This window comes from Microtus pennsylvanicus, chromosome 5 (assembly GCF_037038515.1).
Source record: "Microtus pennsylvanicus isolate mMicPen1 chromosome 5, mMicPen1.hap1, whole genome shotgun sequence".
Lineage (NCBI taxonomy): Eukaryota > Metazoa > Chordata > Mammalia > Rodentia > Cricetidae > Microtus > Microtus pennsylvanicus.
The window spans coordinates 43122574-43145888 of NC_134583.1; the positions used below are offsets into that span (position 1 = coordinate 43122574).

General features: G+C 42.8%; 1 protein-coding gene across 6 annotated transcripts in view; it reads right to left on the reverse strand.

The window, feature by feature from the left end:
• Rnf121 (ring finger protein 121) overlaps positions 1-23315 on the reverse strand; it is a 61711-nt gene that overhangs the window by 11822 nt on the left and 26574 nt on the right. For 4 of the 6 annotated variants that reach the window (XM_075971672.1, XM_075971673.1, XM_075971670.1 and 1 more), the window contains 2 exons: positions 11679-11833; positions 1089-1196 (listed from right to left, as the gene is read on the reverse strand). In XM_075971672.1, the coding sequence (XP_075827787.1) occupies positions 1089-1196; positions 11679-11833 (263 nt within the window). The remainder of the gene's footprint in view (positions 1-1088; positions 1197-11678; positions 11834-23315) is intronic. The other 2 variants (XM_075971674.1, XM_075971675.1) reach the window with 1 other exon arrangement.

The following is a 23315-nucleotide window of genomic DNA, read 5'->3' on the forward strand; positions in this document are numbered from 1 at the left end:
GGCCCTCAGCTACTGCTCCAGCACTGCGCCTGTCTGCTCTGTCATGATGATAATGGGCAAACTCTAGAACTCAGAGTAAGCCTGCACTTAGTTACTTTCCTTTATAAGAGCTGCCCTGTCACAGTGTCTCTTCACAGCAGTAGAACAGTGACTAAGACAACATCTGTCCAGCCATAAATTAAGACACGAGACTCTTCCCCCACCCCTGCTTTCCCTTCTTCAGTACTGAGGATTCAACTTTGCCCATCTAGACCTAAAGTTCCACCACTAAGTTAAAACCACAGTCCATTTTTTTTTTTTTTTTTTTTTTGGTTTTTCGAGACAGGGTTTCACTGTGGCTTTGGAGCCTGTCCTTGAACTAGCTCTGTAGACCAGGCTGGTCTCGAACTCACAGAGATCCGCCTGCCTCTGCCTCCTAAGTGCTGGGATTAAAGGCGTGCGCCACCATCGCCTGGCCACAGTCCATTTTTTATTTTTAATTTTGAGACAAGATCTGGCTTGAGCCACCCACACTGCCCACGCAGACACTACTTTCAATGCTGCCTTGGCCTACTGAGTAACTGGAATCACCAGGCCTGGCTGGGGCCTCCCCTTCATCTATAGTGCACAGTCAGTGTTTCTTCCCTGGATAACCACACTTCATCCTCTTCTGGACTACCGCTCACTCTGTTTTCTAGTCTCTATGTCCAGGAGTGCTTGACTTCTGTGTCCTCTGTGGGCAGGAGGACCTGGTGTACATCGTCTAGAAGGCTACGACAATATAAAGCAGTAAGCTCTCAGGTGAATTTCTGCTAGTCCTAGTCTAGTCAGGCAGAAGTATACAAAGATGAAAACTATTCTTAAAGGATAGAATTGTGGGTAATTGTGTTTACTTTTGTTATGTTTTTCCACTGAATACTAATATTTGGAAAATATAAAAGCAATGATTTGGGACTCTAGCCTTTGTCTGTATTTAGATATTCAATGTTCTCTGTCAGCAAAACAGCACAGAGGGCTGCCACCCATACCCGGTTCTCCTTTTTAATACCCAGAACTTCCAGCCATTCTTCTTTAAATACCAGAAAAATGTAAAAGCAAAGGGTACTCACTTGAATAATAAGTTAAGACCAAAGAGGGTAAACATGACAGCCATGTAGCCAACAATGCCAGTGGCGTAGCTGATCTTATAGATTAGTAGGAACCACTTATAAACCAACCTAAAGGAAAGAGAAAAAAGTCAGCACAGTGGGCACAGAATGGTGGCCTCAGGGCCACTGGGTACCCAGAACCCCTTCTCACATCAATGGGGTATCAGATTCAATGCTCAGGATTTGTTGGGCACCTCTGGTTACTGCGTTCACATCCTCAACTGTAGAAATACTCCTAAGTCATCAAACCCTCAAGAACATTTTGCATCTTCCTGGACCAAGAAAAGGGATCCCTAAAAATAAGTATCAGCTGACCCAAGCCACCACCTCTCAAATTTAGGTTAGTTGGGCGAGGAAGTAAAAAAAAAGAAAAACTAAGAACCTTCAGAACACAATATGCAAAGGCTTGCTATTCTTGTCAGAAGACAGTCCAGGGAAGAGGACTCAGAGATAGAACTGGTTACAGTGTGTATGTGGGTCTGGTCAGGCTGTCTGCAGCTTTGCTTCCATCCATAAGGCCAATCATACTAGGAATGATATTTTTAAAATGACATATTTTGTTGAAGAAGAAATGAGGAAGGTACTCAAACAGTACCCCTGACTTAATGTATTGTGTATGGCTGGGGAAGAGTAGGGTTTTCATGAGTGTGCACCCCAGGATTCAGTGACAAGCAGTGTGGAATCGGAGTGTTGAACTCCAGCTGGATTCGGGAAGGAGACAGGCTCTGTATGAACCAGGCTTCTGTAAATGCTGCAGCAGTCACTGTGCTGGATGGTACGATGTCACCTTGATACAAGCTAAAGTGATCCAGGGCTGGAGAAATGGCTTAGCAGTTAAGAGCACTGGTTGTTCTTCCAGAGGTCCTGAGTTTAGTTCCCAATGCCCACAAAGTGGCTCACAACCATCTATAGTGCGACCTGATGCTGTCTTCTGGCATAAAGGCATGTGTGCATAAAGAACACTTATACAAAGGAAGGAAGGAAGGAAGGAAGGGAGGGAGGGAGGGAGGGAGGGAGGGAGGGAGGTGTAGGGCCCTGGTCTCCCTTATTCCTGTGGTGCATTTGTGGGGACAGTTTATGATCAACTAACTAAGCTTCCTGTGTGTTTCTGTGCTATGCCTGCCCCACCTGGTGGTCAGCTGCAGGGCATTCACTCCATTGTTAATATGGTAATTTCCCACCTGCCTGGGCAGAGATCCTTGTGCTGCAGTCAGGTAGATAAGGACTCCCCCAATGCTGAATAAAGTGGCATTTGGCTGATCTCCTTTCGAATGACCCTGGTCTCTCTGTGTCTTCTTTTCAATCTCCAGGCCCTTGCCCGACTCGCATTCGGTACAGTGGCGCGCGAACTGTACCGAGGGTGTAACACCAAATCGGGTGTTACAATTGGAGGCCCCGCTGGGATGATCATCGGCAACTAGACCCATCTGCGAGATCGGGAAGTAGGGATCCCTGAGAGGTCGCCCTCGGGAAGGCTGGCCAGCAGGTAAGAAATTGTGCGGAGAGGGTGAATTGGTTATGGGTGCAAGTTATTCTGTTCCTGTGTTAAAGGGCCGGTTAACAGGCCAGTTGTTAGGTCTTTTGGAAAATAAAGGCACCGGTATTAAAGTTGAGACAGCACAAGAGATCATTAAGACAGTTTTAGAGTTTAGTCCCTGGTTCCTACATGCAGGGGGCTTTAACATTACTGATTGGGAGCAGGTAAAGGCTGATCTTCAAAATGCACTGAAAGAGCGAGGGCCACAAGAATTCCCCATGGCGATATTTTCACTATGGCGCTTGGTCAGAGACGCTCTTCTCAGTGATGATGTTAAAGTGAAAGAGCAATTAGAGAGTTTAAACAAAACCCTTGAGGAGATTCAGGAAGTAGAATCTGTGAGTTCTATTAAGAGTTTTGAGGAACAGGAAGTTTTAGGAACAGGAAGTAATAGAAAGGATATAAAAAAAGAAAAAGGAATTTTAGAAAAGGAGATCGCACTGATAAAAAAGAAGTTAGAAAAAGGGGAAAGGAAGGAAGCAAACGGAGATGTCTCCAGGAGACCGCCTCCGCATAATCCTTGCACTACTGCTTCTGCCCCTATGGACTTAGAGGCAGAAATCCGAGAGATCCGGGACAGGTTAAATAATCTAAGTGGAGAGAAGCAGATTTATCCTGTTGTGGAAAAGATTAATCAGCAGGGACAGAGGGCCAGGCAACATAACCCTCTGGCCTTTAAGGATATTAAGCAGTTAAAAGAAGCAGTTGTGGACTATGGAGCTCATGCTCCTTTCACTGTAGCTTTATTGGAATCCTTTGCAGAACTCAACCTTATACCCAGTGACTGGATGCAGCTTTGCAGGGCTTGTCTTTCAGGGGGAGATTATTTGTTATGGAGAGGTGAAATGCAGGAAAATTGCAGAAAGACTGCAGGCAAAAATGCTGAAGCAGGTTTCCCCCAGAATAACCTTGACATGTTAACTGGTGAAGGACAATATGCTAGCTTAGGAGCACAGATTGCTTATGATCCTGCAATTTATGCTCAGATAGCTGCAGCAGCCGTTAAAGCTTGGAAAACTTTACCTAACAAAGGATCACGAGAACAGCTTTCAAAGATCCTTCAAGGATCTTCAGAACTTTATTCTGAGTTCATTGACCGCCTTCTACAGGTGGGAAGCCGCATTTTTGGGGATGTGGATTCAGCTATGCCAGTCGTTAAACATTTGGCCTTCGAAAATGAAAACAAGTTCTGTCAGCAAGTCTTACGCCCCCATAGAGATGGAGATTTGAATGACTTTATCCGATTATGCAGAGACATTGATGGCACCCACGTGATGGGCCAGGTCATTGTTTCTGCCCTCAAGGAAGGCCAAGGTGGAGCTAGGCCTAGGAATTGTTTTCAACGCGGAAGGTCAGGACACCTCAAAAGGAACTTCCCTGCTGGTAAAGGAGCAATTAATCAGCCTAGAAGAAATCCAGATGTTTGCCCAAAATGCCAAAAGGGAGTTCACTGGGCCAACGACTGTCACTCTAAGACGGACAGTCAAGGAAATCTTATCCCCAGGTCAAAAAACGGGGGGAGGGGCCTGCCCCGGGCCCCCAAAACACAAGTGTACGGGGCCATGAGCGGAGCAGCAGCTCCCATCAGATTCATTCCTCAGAGAAATGCCTCACTGTCAACGACCTTGTACGAGGCACCTCAGGAAGTACAGGACTAGATCTCTGTACCTCCGCCCGAGTAGTGTTGACCCCACAAATGGGTGTGCAGGCCTTGGGGACTGGAGTATTTGGACCTATCCCAGAGGGTTCAGTAGGTATAGTTTTGGGTAGAAGTAGTTCTGCTCTCAAGGGAATCAAAATTTTACCAGGAATTATAGACTGTGATTTTACTGGAGAAATTAAAATTATGATTGAAGCTGGTATGGGAGTCCTTGTCATCCCTCAAGGAGCGAGAATAGCTCAATTAGTGCTTTTGCCCATGTTTCGCTCTACTAATCCTTTCTTTAAACAAGAACGAGGGGACAAGGGATTTGGCTCCACAGGATCCCCTGGAGCTTAGAATTAGTGGAATCCCCTGGATTCCACTAGAATCCCCTGGGTTTCTAGTTTAGAAAATCGCCCCACTCTTACCTTAACAGTCAATGGGAAAAGGTTCCAAGGCTTTCCTGATACAGGGGCTGATTCTTCAATGATTGCTAAAAAGCACTGGCCTGCAGCCTGGCCTCTACAGCCAGCCTCTACTACCTTGCAGGGAGTAGGAACGGCCAGTTCTCCAGAGTGCAGTACTCAATATTTAGATTGGGAGGACGAAGAAGGCCATAAGGACATTTTTAAACCATTTGTCCTGGAACACCTTCCTCTTAATTTGTGGGGAAGAGATGTTTTGCAAGCTATGGGAGCAATTCTGACCACTGAACCTATGCAGCGTATGCTATTGAAGCAGGGCTTTGTCCCTGGTCAGGGTTTGGGCAAAAATCTGCAGGGGGATGTGCAGATTTTAACAGACAAAAAAATAATACAACAGTCACCTGGACAGCGTGCAGGGTTAGGAAATTTTTCCTAGGGGCCATTGCAGAGCAGCCAGAAAGCATTCCTATAAAATGGAAAACTGAAAAACCTTTTTGGATAGAGCAGTGGTCCCTGAGTAAAGAGAAATTACAGGTTGCTCGTACTCTAGTCCAGGAACAGCTAGAAGCAGGACACATAGTGCCATCCACTTCTCCCTGGAATACCCCTATCTTTGTTATTAAGAAAAAGTCTGGTAAATGGAGGTTATTGCAAGATCTTAGAGCAGTAAATGATTGCATGAAAATTATGGGGGCAACTCAACCTGGGTTGCCTCAGCCTGTAGGTATTCCTGCAGGATATTATCTTTTAGTTATTGACCTAAAGGATTGTTTTTTTCACCATTCCCTTGCATCCAAAAGACTCTGATAAATTTGCTTTCAATGTACCATCTATAAATTTCAAAGAACCATACAAGCGCTACCAATGCCCCAGGGTATGGCCAATAGTTCTGTAATTTGCCAAATGTTTGTGGCACGGGTTATTGCTCCTATTAGGTATAAATATTCTCAACTGTATATAAGTCATTATTTGGATGACATCCTATTAGCTGGACAGGACCCAAAAATAGTCCTTGAGGCTTTTGCTGACTTGCAAGAATGCCTAGCACATGCTGGGTTAGTGGTTAGTTATTGCTTCTGAAAAAGTACAACAACAGTTTCCATGTCAATACTTGGGGCATCAGCTGTTGCAGACAGGAGTAAAACCGCAGAAAGTTACTCTTCGCCTAGATAAACTACAAACTTTGAATGATTTTCAAAAATTGCTTGGAGACCTAAATTGGGTCCGGCCCAGTCTGGGAATACCTACTGGAGACTTGAAACCACTTTTTGACATTCTGCAGGGAAATCCAGACCCAACCTCCTTTCGTGAGTTAACACCTCAAGCAAGGCAATGTATTACTCTAATTGAAGAAAAGCTTGCCTCTGCTCATATTAATTATATTGACTATAGTCAGCCACTGCTGTTGATAATTTTCCCCTCCAAGCATAGTCCTACTGGAGTTTTTTGGCAGCAAGTACCCATCCTGTGGGTGCATGAACATGTGTCACCTGTAAAAATTGTTATCTCTTATCCATCAGCTGTGCTACGTGTTATTCAGAAAGGATATAAGCTTAGTTTGCAAACTTTTGGAATGTTACCTGATAAGGTTATTACACCTTATACCCAGGCAGAAATAACTTGGTTACAAAATTTTGCTGAAGATTGGACTTTATTTTTATGCACTAATCCCTGCAAGTTAGACAATCATTATCCTTCTGATAAGTTAGTCACCTTCTTTAAAAATCATCTGGTATGTTTCCCTAAAATTATTTCTTTGCAGCCTCTGGCAGGGGCACGAAATGTGTTTACTGATGGATCTTCCACCGGGAGAGCTGTGGTAGCCTCCCCTCCTGATTTTGATATTCAGTCTGTTAATACTAACTCTGCTCAGGTGGCTGAATTGGTTGCTGTCCAGATGGCCCTAGAGAAATATGCTGATATTCCATTTAACCTTTTTACTGACAGTCAATATATAAGCAAAATTCTTGCACCGTTGGAAACTGCAGCTTATATTGCCTCTGTATCTCGAGTCCAGATGCAGTTATTGGCTATTCAAACTTTGTTTTGGGCGCAATCTGTACCCATTTACGTAGGGCATTTGCGGGCTCATACTGACCTCCCTGGTCCTTTGAGTGAGGGAAACGCTTTGGCTGATCAGCTTACTTGTCAAATTTATGTAGTTAGTCAGAAATCTTATGAAGCTGCAAAAAAAAGCTCATAATTGTTTTCATCTCAATGCTGGATTTCATTTTAAGATATCTCGAGAGCAAGCCACTAATATTGTTAAAAAGTGCTCTCTGTGTACAGAACTTTTAACTGTTCCCCATTTGGGAGTTAATCCTCGTGGGCTTGCCCCTAATCATTTATGGCAAATGGATATCACCCATGTTCCTTCTTTTGGGCGCATGCAATATGTTCACGTAACAGTGGATACATATTCTCATCTCATTTTTGCCTCAGCTCACACAGGAGAAAGATTACGAGATGTAAAAAGTCATTGTCTCCAGGCTTTTGCCTACATGGGAGTTCCTAAAACTGTTAAGACTGATAATGGACCAGCCTATACTAGCACTGGCTTTGCTAAATTTTGTTCTGAGTTTTCTATTTCTCACAAAACGGGTATACCTTATAATCCTCAAGGACAAGCTATAGTGGAGCGAGCGCATTGTACGCTCAAAGCCTATTTGCATAAAACTAAAAAGGGGGAATATGGTTCCACCCCCAGAGATCATTTACATTTTAAATTTTTTGACTGTTGATGCTCAATCTCATACCGCCGCTGACAGGCATTGGCGGCCAGATTCTTCTGGGATGCCTCATGTCAAATGGAAGAATCTATCAGATGGCACCTGGCATGGTCCAGATCCTGTACTGGTGTGGGGAAGAGGGGCTGTTTGTGTTTTCCCGCAGGATGCTGACAATCCAATATGGGTACCTGAGCCGCTGGTGCGTGCTGTGGATTTTCCTGTCCAGAAGCCTGAAGACAGGACAGAGCCGAGATCAAAGAGATTCTGGCTTGTCAACTGAAGAGTTGCGGGTTTCCTGAGGAGCTGGCTGCGGTGGTCTGAGTGCCAAGGATTGTTCCTCGCCCGTCTACCTATCTACCCATCCCATGATATCAGCAGCCACAGTTGTTGCTGCCACAGCAGCTAAAGCTGCTGGGTTTTTCATTAGTCAGTGAGTTGCTTCCTGCTAGCACAAAGGATGCCTTCTCAGGGCAGGTTGCAAATGCCATAGCCATTCAAATTGAGCTAAATTTACAAATGGATATTGCAGTTAATTTTGCTTTTGGTTGTGGTTAAAGACCACTGCTAGATGTTACAGTAATAAGCTTATTGCTGTTATTCACAGACCCCGAGGTGTACAATTTACAAATTGGCTCTTAAAATTATTCTAGTTAGCTATACCAGGGTTATTTTCACCAGCGCTGAGACCTTACTTAAAGGGCTCCATTTTGGGCAGAATTATTAAGGATTGAGCAAGTACAGTCTCCTTAAGGGATGCTTACATGTGCTGGAGCATCATCTTCATGGTTATGATGCTAGAGCCAAAGGCAAGCTCAGGTCAATGTTGCCACATGGCAAGTCCTCTTAGCTATTGCCCCAGAGAATCTTTCAGCACAAATCTGGCTGAACTTGGTGATGGATGACTAGTGAGCCAAAGACGGGAAAGGCTTTTGGGGGGCTGCCTCAACCTAAGACAGGAAATGTGTTTTGACCTGGATGACGGGTAAGGGGTATTGCCTGACGTCCAATGCCACCCAAGACAGGCCTAGTCATAATTTATACAAAAGGGGGACCTGTAGGGCCCTGGTCTCCCTTATTCCTGTGGTGCATTTGTGGGGACAGTTTATGATCAACTAACTAAGCTTCCTGTGTGTTTCTGTGCTATGCCTGCCCCACCTGGTGGTCAGCTGCAGGGCATTCACTCCATTGTTAATATGGTAATTTCCCACCTGCCTGGGCAGAGATCCTTGTGCTGCAGTCAGGTAGATAAGGACTCCCCCAATGCTGAATAAAGTGGCATTTGGCTGATCTCCTTTCGAATGACCCTGGTCTCTGTCTTCTTTTCAATCTCCAGGCCCTTGCCCGACTCGCATTCGGTACAGTGGCGCGCGAACTGTACCGAGGGTGTAACACCAAATCGGGTGTTACAGGGAGGAAGGGAGGGAGGAAGGGAGGGAGGAAGGGAGGAAGGAAATGCTTCCATAAGATCAGGGCTGTAGGCCATTTTTCTTAACTAGTAATTGATGTGGGAGCGACCTACCTTCTGCGGGTGAGGTCATCCCTGGGCTGGTGGTCCTGGTTTTAAAAGAAAGAGCTGAGCAAGCCATGGAGAGCAAGCCCGTAATCAGCACCCTTCCATGGTCTCTGCATCAGCTCCCGCCTCCACGTTCCTGCCTGGCTGAGTTCCTGTCCTGACTTCCTTCAGTGATGAACAGAGCTGTGGAAGTGTAAGTCAAATCAACCCTTTCCTCCCCAGCGAAGTTGCTTTGGTCATGGTGGTTTTATCACAGCAATGTAAACCCTGTCTAAGACAGTCACTAACCATCCTATCTAATATGACAGCCAATGAGCAGTGCAGGAATCCGTGTGAACAACCAGCCCAAGCTTTCCTTCTTCGCGAAAGCTGACTTCCTGTGTCTTGGCTGGACCCAGGGTGAACACTTAGGTGCCTGCTATCCTTCTCTGCTCTCTAAGCAGGTTTCTCAGGCTAAGGAAAGATCCCAACCACCCTGCAGTACTGAACTAAAAACCACACACAGCCATCAGATTTACACTGGCCATAAGGGAAAGAGAAAGCAGAAAAGACACAGAATTTCAGACTTCTACTCATCTTACATTCATTCGTAAGCTTTTACTTGCTGAGATGGGTCAGATCATATTTCTGGAATAAGCTCACTTCTTTGCACAAATGGTAAAAGCAAATTACCTATCTCACTGTGGTGTATGGAGCCTATTTCCTGTAACATACATGTTAAAGTTAGATGAATAAAGAATGTCATTTATGAAAATGGGAAGCACCATCAGTGTCATGTACTATTATAAAACAACTTTCCATATTGCTAACAGTACTTCAATCATCCTGTTTGCCACTGGTAACTTTATGTATTTGTGTGGCACAAGTGTGGAGGTCAGAGAGCAACTCTGCAGAGAAGGTACTCTCCTACCTTTACTGGGTTCTGATCAAACTGGTCACCAGGCTTAAGCAAGCAGTGTCTTTACCAGCTGCACCATCTCACTTTATGTAATGCAAGCTGCCCTTGAACTGGTTCTCTGGAGCCCAGTAACCTCAAACTCACAATCATGTCTCCTTGGGGCTCAGGCCTATATCACCGTGCCCAGCACTTGGTAACCCATATATGATAGTGTGCTTTAATTCTGGAAAATAGCTTAATATGAAATTGAGCATTTATCACATTTTTAGGGATGAACAATTCAAGGCTCAGAAAGGCAAGGCTCCGCTCTTCACCAGTTACAATGCTGGGTATTCCCACCCCGTATCCACCTGCTCTTCACCAGTTACAATGCTGGGTATTCCTACCCCGTATCCACCTGCATTCTCACAGTGACAGTCAGGAGGTCAGAGAAAGGTGTGTAGTAAACAGAACACACAAGGCACACAAGGAGTAGTCTGCAAACAGGGAGACTGGGTCAGGCTAGGCAGCTCCTGGTAGGCGTCAGACCATGCACGCCTCTCATGGCACTTACCAGATGCACTCCAACAGGTGCTTTCTTGACCCTCTCCTCCATTAAACCAAGCACTCCTTGAGGGCAGGAACCATGTCTTATCCAGCTCTGTACCCCAGCGCTCACCAAAGGGCCTGGCACACAGCGGGTGCTTGTTGAATGAATGAGTGAGAAAAATATCTTTTCCTGTCTGGTATGGATCTTAAATGACCCCACAAGCTGGTTGGGAGGATTAAACAAGAGACACACTTGGATAAAACAAAGGGTTATAAAAACAATGGCTTTGTCACTGCAAATTTGCTGATAGTCATTCATTCATTCAACAAAAATTCAATGCCAGACCCTGTGGGGGAGACAGAGACTCAAAATAACAGCTTGTTGGAAATTGTGATGAGTTCAATAATGGGAGACCTAATCTGAGGTGAGAGAAGGGGCCGCAGGAAAGGTTGCTAACGTGAGACCACAATCACAGAGCCTTGTATGCAGTGTGGACTTTTAACACCAACAAATCAGGATGTAAAGCATCAAGTGAAGGACAGGAAAATATTGGCGATTCTGAAAATGGGGCTGGGGAGTGGGTCTCCCAATCAGCTTGTTTTAGAGAGGCCCTGCACCAATGCATTTTGGCAGACAGACCAAAAAATATGTATTTTTTAAAAAAGGCTTTTTGATTTCCATTCTAAACCCATCTTCCTCCCCTTCCATGCTTTCCAACAGATTCACTTCAAGAATCCCAGGCTTGGGAGCTGGAGAGATGACTCAGAGATTAAGAAGAGCATTTGCTGCCCTTGCAGAAGATCAAGTTCAGTTCCTGTAAGTCAGTTCGGAGTCTGTAATTCCAATTCCAGGGGATCTGATGCCCTCTTCTGGGCTTCACAGGTAGTACATGCAAGCACCCGGTCCACTTAAGATACACACAGATATCTCACTCAAACGGATATATATTTTTTTTAATCTTAAAAAGAAGAAAAAGAAAGCCGGGTGATGGTGGTGCACACCTTTAATCCCAGCACTCGGGAGGCAGAGGCAGGCGGATCTCTGTGAGTTCGAAACCAGCCTGGTCTACAGAGCTAGTTCCAGGACAGGCTCCAAAGCCACAGAGAAACCCTGTCTCAAAAAAACCACAAAAAAATAAAAAAGGAGGAGGAGGAGGAGGAGGAGGAGGAGGAGGAGGAGGAGGAGGAGGAGGAGGAGGAGGAGGAGGAGGAGGAGGAGGAGGAGGAGGAGGAGGAAGACACACAGAGAGAGAAAACCAGGCTTTACCCAAATTCTTACCTTGGTGTTGTTTGTACGAGAGGTTTCCGTGTGGCTCGGAAGGTGACAAAGGCCGTGACAGCAGAGAAGAAGACCCAGATCACCAAGAACCTCCACCAGTGCAGCTTCACTGTGAAATAGAGGGGAACAACCCACATCTGAAAGAGGGTCACCATCTGAAACAAAACACAAGCACTTCAGCTCCAGACTGCCCCCTGCAGGCTCATCCAGAAAGCTCTATGTGGAGCCTATCTTCTCTTACATTTCCAATTTTGTTGTTGTTTTGAAACAGGTCTCACTTTGTATCCCTAAGCAGGCTTGGAACACACGTGACTTGTCTTCCTTTGCCTCCCAAGGGCTGAGATTAAAGACATATGCCACCAAACCCAGTTACATCTCGGTTTTGTGTAATGCACCTCCGTTAGTGTGATCAAAATTAGAAAGTGGGCACGACACTTGACTCTCCCATTTCATCTTCACTAAACTATGCCAGACATACACTTTTCTTTCCATTGAGATCTTGCTACCTCTTACCAAGCTGCTCCAACTTTTTTTGTTAGGTCCTCTGCACCTACAAGGAAAACTGGAAGAGACCCATGCTTCCCCTCGGGTACTTAGCCTTCCCGCCTTTTACACATCCAGAGCCTTTGGTCTAACTCCCACCCAGGATTATCTGCGGTGCTTGGCTACACGAAACAAGTCTTGACCTCACTCTTGGTTAACGACGAGGCCGTATTCACCTATTTACTACATACAGTACAAAGTGATGCCAGGGAACTGGAACACAAGAGGCATCAATAAATTTGGACAAATAAGTTAAAAGCAAAGCAAGACTAGATTGAAGTAAAATCCCCTAGCAGAGAGGCACATGTCCTCTTCAGTAGTGATCATCTGTGCAGTCCCCACTGCTCAGGAGGCTGGGCAGGAGCACTGCTAGTTCAAGGCCAGTCTAGGCAGCTTGGTGAGAGCCTGTCTCAGAGCAGTGCAAATGGTCTGAGGACATAAACCTAGCTCAGCAGTCAAGTGTTGCTGAGCGCCGCAGGTTTGACCCAGGCCCTCAGCACTGCCTATCACACTTGTTAGGGGAAGGTACAAATGCATGAAACAGCTCTCAGAACAGCACACCTTCAACCCCAGCACTCGGGAGGGAGAGGCAGGTGGATCGGTGAGTTGAGTTTGAGGCCAGCCTGGTCTCAATAAATAGATAAATAAATTTCCTTTGGGAATTTCTAGACTTTAAATATAATGTAAGTCACATATACAATTTAAATTGTTTCAACATTTCATTTAGAAAATACAAGTGATATTAATTTTAATAACATGTTTTACTTAGCTCAATATACCTTAAATATTCTCACATGCACCTGTGACTGCAACACCTGCTGGCTAATAAAGATTATTACATCTACAACAATTGACTGAAATCTCATAATGGAGGTAACTTTATTTGGTTAATAAATAAATCAATAGGGCTGGAGAGATGGCTCAGCGGTTAAGAGCGTTGCCTGCTCTTCCAAAGGTCCTGAGTTCAACTCCCAGCAACCACATGGTGGCTCACAACCATCTGTAATGGGGTCTGGTGCCCTCTTCTGGCCTGCAGGCAGAAGCATACAAAATAAATAAATAAATATTTAAAAATAAATAAATAAATCAATAAATTTGAAAGTTACATAATTGCAGACAATATTACTATCTAGGAATTAATAACCCTTTTGCTTATACTATGGATGGTATTCTGCAAGGCTTATATGGTTTTTCTGATGCATCAATTTATTGGGTACTGGAACTTAGTTTTGTTTTTCATATTATATCCTTAAGAAAATGGTTTGATAACAGAGCCAAGAATCAGGCACTTTTAGAAACAATACAGTCTTTATAGACTAATAATGAACTAGCTGACCAGATTAATAAAATCAAAATCAAAAATCAAAAGTTAGATGAAAAATTAATACCATTAAAAATGGTAACAATTTGACAAACAAAATTCAATACATGTCAAAGGGTACTGAGAAATTATCTGAAAAGATTCATACTGTTGAATTTGGCAATCAAAATCTGTTAAAAAGTTGTAAGTTAGCAGATAGAATATCTCTGAAGGAAGGCAATCTGCACGCCATCCAAATGATATCCAAAGATAAGAAGTTATCCTTAATGGAAAAATTTCATACCTTGGAATCCTATGCGCAGAATGAGGACCAGACATTATGTGCGTCAGTGAAATGATTAGAAATACAGGTCAAGAGAGTCAGGCTTTACAAAAGACAATGGTAAAAAATTTGAAACGATTGAGAAAATTATCAGAGCTGATGAACAGGGAGAGAAGGTAGAAGCAAAGGATTTAACTCACCAGTACCTATTAGAGTCAGAGATAACTTACCAAAGGTTTTAGCTTCCTACCTCTGACAAACCATCAAGTTTTAAATGCCCGCCAGGTGGTGGTGGCACAAGCCTTTAATCCCAGCACTCAGGAGGCAGAGGTAGGCAGATCTCTATGAGTTTGAGGCCAGCCTGGTCTAAAAAGCTGGTTCCAACATAGGATTCAAAGCTACAGAGAAACCCTGTCTTGAAAAAAAAAAAGTTTTAAATGCCCAAAAGGATCCAAAGACTGTAGATGGAAATCCATAGGTTTGAGCGATCTAAAAGAAATTAAGCAAGCAGTAGTATCTTCTGGCTTGCATTCACCATTTGTTAGGGAGATGGTAAAGACATGGGCTCCCAGCAATAAGGCTACTCCCCACAATTGGTTTCAATTAGTTTCAGTGATCCTGGAAGATGGACTGCAACTAATGTGGAAATGCTATTGGCAACAAGAGACAAAAATTTTACAACAACAGGGAAAAGCAAAAGGACTTGAGGCTTCCCAAGATCAAATTCTTGGCAAGGGCACTTATGCTGACCCACAAGATCAAACTCTTTACAATGAACACATCTTGTCCCTATGCCACACAACAGTCTTAAATTCTTGGAACAGGATTCCAAAACCAGGAAAACAGATTGAATCATATATTATGAGTTAAACAAAGCCAAAGAGAAACCTTTAGTGATTTTTTACAAAGATTAACACAGGCTATAAAAATAGGAGTAACAGACCCACAAACTATACGAGTATTTATTGAATCTCTGGCTTTTGAAAATGCCAACTTAGAATGCAAAAAGATACTTGGACCTTTAAAGGTTAGATCAGTACCAATTGATGAATGGTTGAGATACAATGAATGTTAAGACATTTGACTATAATACTGAGACTTGGGTAAGAGAAGCAATTTCCAAAGGTATGAGGAGACATCAAAATGCCAAATGTTTTAATTGTAGTAAAATAGGACATCTGAGAAGGGATTGTAGACAAGGCATTTCTAGAAATACTGTCTCCTCTGGGAATGACAAAAATAGAAGGTTTCGACCTTCTGTAGGAGATGTAGCAAAGACCGACATTAGACCAATGAATATAGATCAACAAGGCAGACAAGGCAATGCAATACCATTGGGAAACCCCTTGGGGGCCTCTTGCAGGCCCCCAGGTCAAATGAGGTTTTGTTATTCATGGTCACTGTGGAGGACATGTCTCACCAGGAAAATTAAAAAACCTATTGCCAACTGTAAAAAGACCATACTGTTCTGGATGATGGAATAAACATGGAAAATGAATCAAAAATTCCAATGGGAAATAGGAAACGTATATTTTGGCAGACTTCTATAAATGATCAAAGACCAAAGCTAAGAGTGCATATAAATAACACTGTAATTGAGGGATTACTGGACACGGATGCATACGTGACTATCAGAATCTTGGCATCCAAATTGGCCTCTTCAAGAGGCAGATGTTCATACAATTCCTAGGAATTGGGACCCTATTTCAAGTGAAACAAAGCACAAGACTGGTTAAATGCATAGGGTCAGAAGGACAGAGAGGAAGGCCGAGGCCATAGGTGGCTATTATCACAGTGAATTCATGGGGTCATGACCTGCTGTAGCAATGGAATACCCAGATTACCATCCCTGCAGTCCCAGATACTCATGTTTCTGGGAAGGATATTATAAGGTACTACAACAAAAGGTCACCAGCCACTTAGGCTGTGCAAGTACACAAAACAACTAACAAACCTTTGGAGGTACCAACGACGCTACCTTTAAAATGGTTACCTGAGATGCCAAAATGGGTTAAACAGTGACCTTTAAGAGAAGAGAAACTGCAGGCTTTAGAACAGCTGGTACAGGACAACTAGATGCTCGCCAAGTTGAAGAATCAACCAGCCTTTGGAATTCTCCTGTATTTGTTGTTAAAAAGAAATATGGAAAATGGAGAATGGTGACAGATCTAAGAGCTGTCAACAAGGTAATTCAACCAATGGGCCTTCTACAATATGGAATTCCTTTGCCTTTCCCATTACCTAAAGGATGGCCTCTTATACTTATTGATTTAAAGGATTGTTTCGTCACTATATCTTTACAAGAAAAGAACAGAGAAAAATTTGCTTTCACAGTACCTACTTATAATAATCCTCAGTCTACTAGGAGATATCAATGGACCTTCCTCCCACAGGGAGTGCTCAGTAGACCCACCCTGTGCCAAGACTTTGTCAGTCAGCCATTGGAAATAACAAGTAAACAATTTCCTATAACTTGCCATTACATGGATAACATTTTGGTATTTGATTCCAATGCAGATATGTTTAAAAAAACATTTTAAGAAGTAAAGAAACTTTTGCCTAAATGGGGATTACAAATTGCTCCTAAAAAAATACGAAGAGGAAATTCTGTCAATTACCTAGGTTATAAAATAGGTTTACAGAAAATTAGAACACAAAAAGCTCAAATTCGGAGAGACCGATTATGGACTCTTAATGACTTTCAAAGATTGTTAGGAGACATTTCAGTCTACGACTAGCTGTTGGGATAACACCTGATCTAATAATTCATTTAAACAAAACCTTAGATGGTGACAAAGACTTAAAACAATGCCAGAGAATTAACAGCTGAAGCTGAGAAAGAATTCAACTTTGTTTGAAATTACAGAAGGCACATATATGGATCAGGTGGATCAAAATCTTAATTATATTCTAGTCATATTGCCTTCCAAAATTTCCCATGTAGTAATTTTAATGCAGAGTAAAGATACCGTCTTAGAATGGGTCTTTTTACCACATAAAACCAAGTAAAAAGAATTAAAACCTTATGTGGAAAAGGTCTCTGCTTGAAAAACAAACAAACAAACAAACAAAAAGAACAGCACATCAAAAACATGTTGAGGGATTTCAGTTTTCCACGCACTGCCTCCGAATATAGGTCAAGACCACAGAGCCATGGCAACCTCATGCTACCTAATTGAAAGTCTACTCAGAATGAGAAGATAATGCTCCAGAATCTTCTGCTCTGTCACTGGGCCTTTGGCTTTAGGTCTAAACATCACACCAACTATACAAAGAACACTGGCTTAAGGAAGTATTTCCATAAGGGCAGCCAAGGTTACAAAACATCTGGAACAGAATCCTATAAAAGCATCTAAAAACACTAGCTACTATGCCAGGAAAATGGTCCAGCAAAGGCCAGCCATTAGATAGTTATCTATAGGCCCAATAAGCAGGCATACCCAGTTGCTTCTATGATTTGACAAGACATGGCTAAACCAGCCTGTGGGGCAGAGATGTGGTTGGCAGTTTCCTCCTACTGGACCCCCTAGCAAACGGTCATGCTAACTCTCACAGGTAACCATCACATCACTAATATGTTACTAATCTTTTAAGAAAAAGTGTCTCTGTGTCCCTCCTGCCTCTGGGTTCAACTCTTGTCTTTCAGAGAAACACTAAATTAACTACCAGTGTCCTAAGATTGGGATCTTAAAACTATGGCTTCTTTCCCAAGCTGTCCCCTCTTCAAATAAGAACCAGTTAAGCAATGTCACAAACACTTACTAACAATATGCTAAGGACTGGGGTATCCTACATGAATAATAAGGCCTCTTCAACAACTTAAGTCTATTGAAGAAAAACAAAAACTTAACCAATTCAAAGTAAACTCTAGAATGGTATAAGTCTTGGTGGTCAACGAAGTACAGAATTGAGGCACTTTATCCGCAGTGGGAAAACCAAGAAAAGCTTCCCAAAAAGGCATTACTTTGTCTAATGGCCTCCTAAGCTCAGAACCCAGGAAGGTCTGCTGCTCATCCATCCCAGGAAGTAACAGCTGTTCAGGGGGACTTGAAAACAAGCTCTATTTGGCAGCAGACAGAAACGATGAAAGTTGCTCCTTGGAGATCTATAAAAATAGGACCGATGCTTCTCCAAGCATAAACGTCTCCCTTTCCTAACATCCCTGAGGGACTAAGGCGTGAGTAATATTAGAATCTGGATAGATGGTGAACACTGAGCTACAGAGAAGCCAAAAGGCAAGTCTGACCTGGAGTAGGCTTCCAATCCAGATCTTGTCCCTGAAAGGGGGAGGTAAAATGGTGACGTGACTAACAAAATGGGGCTTGTAAAATACCTGAGATTCGCCTGGGTGGTGAGGCGCACGCCTTTGATCCCAGCACTCGGGAGGCAGAGACAGGAGAATCTCTGTGAGTTCGAGGCCAGGCTGGTCTACAAGAGCTAGTTCCAGGGCAGCTCCAAATCTACAAAGAAACCCTGCCTCAAATAAATAAATAAATAAATAAATAAATAAATAAATAAATTTATTTTTAAAATAAAAATATAAGGTGCCTGAGGTCCAAGGAAAGGAGAGCTAAAAGCAAAAATGACCGCTGCAGGTAAGACATGATAGTTTCCTAAGGCCTTTGAGAGAAAAAAACAGGAGTCAGGTTTGGAGACCTGGAAAGTTGACTCTGAGGCTAAGAGCACTTGTTATTCTTACAGAAGACCTCGGTTTGGTTCCCAGCACCCACATGGAGGCTCAAAACTGCCTATAACTGCAGTTCCAGGGGACTGCTGTCTTCTTCTGGCCTCCATGGGCATGGGATGCACATGTTAGCAAAACACTAATAAACCTAATATTTAATAATTAACAAAGAGTATTTGTTTTCCATACACATACACATAAAGAAGGGTTGGAGAGATGTTTCAGCTGTTAAGAATGCTCTAGAAGAGGACCTGGGCTCAACTTCCAGCACCTACATGTGGCTCACCACTGTCTGGAACTCCAGTGCCAGGCCCTCTGAGGTCCTCTTCTGGCCTCTGCAACAAGTGGTACAGACACATATGCAGGCAAACACCCATGCACATAAGACAACTAAAGAGGCAAGACATGGTGGCACATACCAGTAATCCCAGCACCTGGGAGAGCAAGAAGCAGGAGAATCAGGCATTCAAGATCAGCTGCAGCTACATAGTGAGCTAAAGGGCAGTGGACTAGATGAGCTCCTAAATAAAAACAAACACACAGACAAACAACAGCAATCATAACAGCAACAGCTAGATTTTAGTTTGGGCTCTAATTTTGCAACTTAACATTCATATTCTCTTAGCAAATCACTTCAAATTCTGCTTGCTGAAAAATGGGTAGAAATCCCTGCCCTATCTTGTATAGTAGTTTGGTTGGGTTTTTTTTCTTTCCTTGTTTGTTTTATTTTTGGGGTAGGGGCTCGAGACAGGATTTCTCTGTGCATCTGTGATTGTCAACTCACTCTGTAGACCAGGCTGACTTTGAATACTCAGAGATCCGCCTGCCTCAGACTCCCGAGTGCTGGGACTAAGGGCGTGAGCCACACCTGGCTTTGTTGTTGTTGTTTTGTTTTTTTAAGAATGCTTTATTATTTTTACTTAGTGTGTATGACAGGTGGGAGAAAGAAGGAGGAGAGGGGAAGGAAGAGAGAAAGGGAAGGAGAAGGGGAGGGAGGGGGAGGGAGAGAAAGCATCTGCTAAGGGCTGAGGGCAACTGGAGTGGGCTCTCCCAAGGATAAACCTGAGTCATCGGGTTTATTTTCCAGGGTCTCTGCTCACAGAGCCACCTCGGCAGCTCATTTTGTTGGTGGTGTTTACCAGTAACAGGTATAAACCCATAGCTGTGAACACGCTAGGCAAGCACTCTTCCACTCCCCTGTTCTTACAGCAGCTTTGCTTTTGCTTTGTAGTGCTGGGCCCTGCTTGTCACCAGGGAAGTACTATAGTACATGTCTAGCCAAGAAAAATCCCTTTTTGGGTAATAATTATCAAGTGTAAACTGTAAGTAATTTAAGTTATTTTTATTGATGGTAGAAACAAAAAGAACATTATCGGAATTTAGAGACAAGAAAACAGTTTGTTCCAAGTAAGTTAATTTGAGCTAACTCTTCTTCAAATGTGAAAAGCTAGACTTGAGCAAGTGATTTCCCGGAGCACCTAGGCTAGACAAGTTGGCGGGCAGCATTCCAGCCACTCCAGAGTGGAGAGTAGAATTTCTCATCAGGGACCCCTGTGCTTCCCAGGGGGCACCCTGCAAAGTCTAGAGACAAACAAACCTACTAAAAGGTGCTACTGTAGAGGCTCAGGATACCTGATGTGACGGCTTGACACATATCTGGAATTAATTAAAACCCAAATGCCTGGGAATACCCATGAGGGATTTTTGCCTAATTAAATCACTTGAAGTGGGATAATTCACTTCCAATCTGTTTTTTTAAAGATTTATTTATGTTGTATATATGAGTGCTCTATCTGCATGTACACCTTTATGACAGACAAGTTCATCAGATCCTACTATAGATGGTTGTGAGTCACCATGTGGTTGTTGGGAATTGAACTCAGGACCTATGGAAGAGCACCCAGTGGTCTTAACCGCTGAGTCATCTCTGCAGCCCTAATCTGGGTTTTTAATGTGGGAAGAGCCACCTTTAATCCATGTCTTTGGAGATGGGAAGACCCATCTCTAAATATGGGCAACATCTGCTGGGAGCCTCTATAAAGGACATGGAAGGAGGAAACAGCTCTTCACCGCTTGCTCGCACCCTTTTTGGCATGAGAGCCTATTTCACCTGATATTCCGTGATGCTCAGCACAGCCCTCCTCACCTCACAAAGAATAAGCTGGCCTAAAATGCCAATAGTCCCTGATGAAAACTCATTTACGAGAACAGGACTGGTGTTTTTCCACTTGGTCACATGGGCGAGGCTGCCAACCTAACCTACGCTAGTAAAGAACAAAACTGTATTCAGCTGGAGAGAAACACAACCTTATCTACCAACCCATCATTTTCTGGCATGCCATAAACACTTCTTTTTTAAAGCTTCCTCAAACCCTCCATGCTTCTGCTAGCCGACGATAATCTCAGTGTTTCCTCAACACAGCATTCTCCAGGAATCATTCCAATTCTCTTCCATGCCCATTCTTTATCCCCAAAACACGACAATGTATTTAATATATACACTTTTGCTTGTACTTACCAGGTATCTTTTTGTTACCCTTTTCAGTCAGTACTCAACCAATGAACCTACTAGTCTGCACACAAGGAAACAACTAAAACTACTTAGATATAACTATGTGTCCTTTTCTATCTTATTCTCCCATCTCCTTCTCATACAAGGTCACCAGTACCCTAAATCTTGAGTCTTATCATTCCTGCTTTTTGGTGTGTATTTGAGTACATGTGTGTATATGTGGACACTCTGATGTCATTCTAAGCACCATCCACTGTTTATAAAAAAAAAATCTCCAGATACTAATTTTGTTACTTTATATACTTTGCATTTAGAATTAATGTTTGCCATTAATTGTATTGAAACCACAAGCTGATTTTTAAGGCAGACATGAGTAACACCACTCTCTGACAAAGAATTTAAAGACTGACAGGCTATAAATACTTTCACAGCACCAAAGCATGACCTAATTTTATCTAAACCTGTTAAAAAAAAAAGTGAAAGTTTTTTCTTTTTCCTTCCCTCTGTGAAGGAATCCTTCCTGGATGAAATTATAAATATCTATATATTGTATATTTAATAAAAAAGATAGATGATCTAACTGTAGACTACAAATATAGATTGGAAGTAGTATGTAGACCAGTATCCTATCAATAATTACATAAAGCTTTTTCAAAGATGAAGTTGCAGGCTGAGTATGTCTGCATTTATTGAGGGTTCTTGGCTCCCATCAGCACTAAGTGTAAATGGTTTTGATGGACAGTTTTGCCTAAATACATTCAGGCTACTTGATTCATTGTTTTGATGCTTTGATGAAAAGTTTTTATGTACAGTAGATCTATGAAAGTATTGTTCATACGGATCAGAATTAAATTTGTACAGAGCAAATTTTTACTTCTGCTTTCGGTTTTATTGAATACACAGGGCTTTTCTGTGTATCCCTGGCTGTCCCGGAACTCACTCTGTAGACCAGGCTGGCCTCAGATTCACAGAGATCTGCCTGCTTCTGCCTCTCAAGTGCTGGGATTAAAGACGTGCACCACCACCACAGAGTAGTCTTAAAATGAATGTAAATTACACTAAATCTTTCCTTTTTACAACCTATATTAAGAAACTCCTTCTGTAAACTAAATAAAGTTGTTGTGCAAAAAAAAAAAAAAACAACCTAACTTATTATTAGCTGTGTGTAGAAATTAAAGGACAGCTATCAGTCACAAGTCGGCTCTCCCCTCAACAGCGAGCTCCGGAATCACTCAGCTTTATAAAGCTGGCACTTCAGTTCCAAGCTAAATATCTGTTGAATTCATTAAAAGACTGGGGCCAAACATGGAGTGCAGCCCTTTAATCTCAGCATTTGGGTGGCAGAGACAGGTGGATTTCTGTGAGTTCAGGGCCAGTCAGGTCTACAGAGTGAGTTCCAGGTCAGCCAGGGATACATTAAGACCCTGTTTCAATAAACAAACAAAGTTTTAAAATATAGCATCAAGGCCAGGCATGATGGTGCACTGGGAAGCAGAGCAGGCATGTTTCTGACTTGGAGGCTAGCCTGGTCTACAGAGTGAGTCAAGGACAATCAGTGCCACACAGAGAAACCTTAACTTAAAACAAACAAACAATTATATAAAGAGCCACTTTAGATTCCTCTCCTTTTCTTCTTTTTAAAGTATAATTTTTATTATTTTGTTGTTGTTTTTTGATTTTAAAACAAGATTCTCCATATAGCCCTGACTGCTTTTGAACTCACTATGAAGATCAGGCTAGCCCTGAACTCACAGAAATCCACCCGCCTCTGTCTCCCAGGTGCTGGGATTAAAAGTGTGTGTCACTGCTGCTGGATTGTATATGGTGTTCTGGGCACAGATCTCACATCTCACTATAATGGGTGTGAGCCTCCATGTGGTTGCTGGGAATTGAACTCAGGACCCGAGCCATTTCTCCAGCCCTGGATATTTCTCTTAAGATTTCTTTTTAATTACTCATTATGTGCATATCTGTAGACATGTGTATGTGTATACAGTGCCCTGGGAGGCCAGAGGAAGGTGCTGAGAATTAAACTTAATGTCTTTGTAGTTTTGAGCACTTCTGGCTGCTCTTTAAGAGGACCCAAATTCTGGTGCTGGCGAGATGACTCAGAGGTTAAGAGCACTGGCTGTTCTTCCAAAGGTCCTGAGTTCAATTCCCAGCAACCACATGGTGGCTCACAACCATCTGTAATGAGAATTGGTGCCCTCTTCTGGCCCACAATGCAGGCAGAATACTGTATATATAATAAATAAATAAATAAATCTTTTTTTTTTTTTAAAAAAAAAGAGGACCAAGTTCAAATCACAGCACCT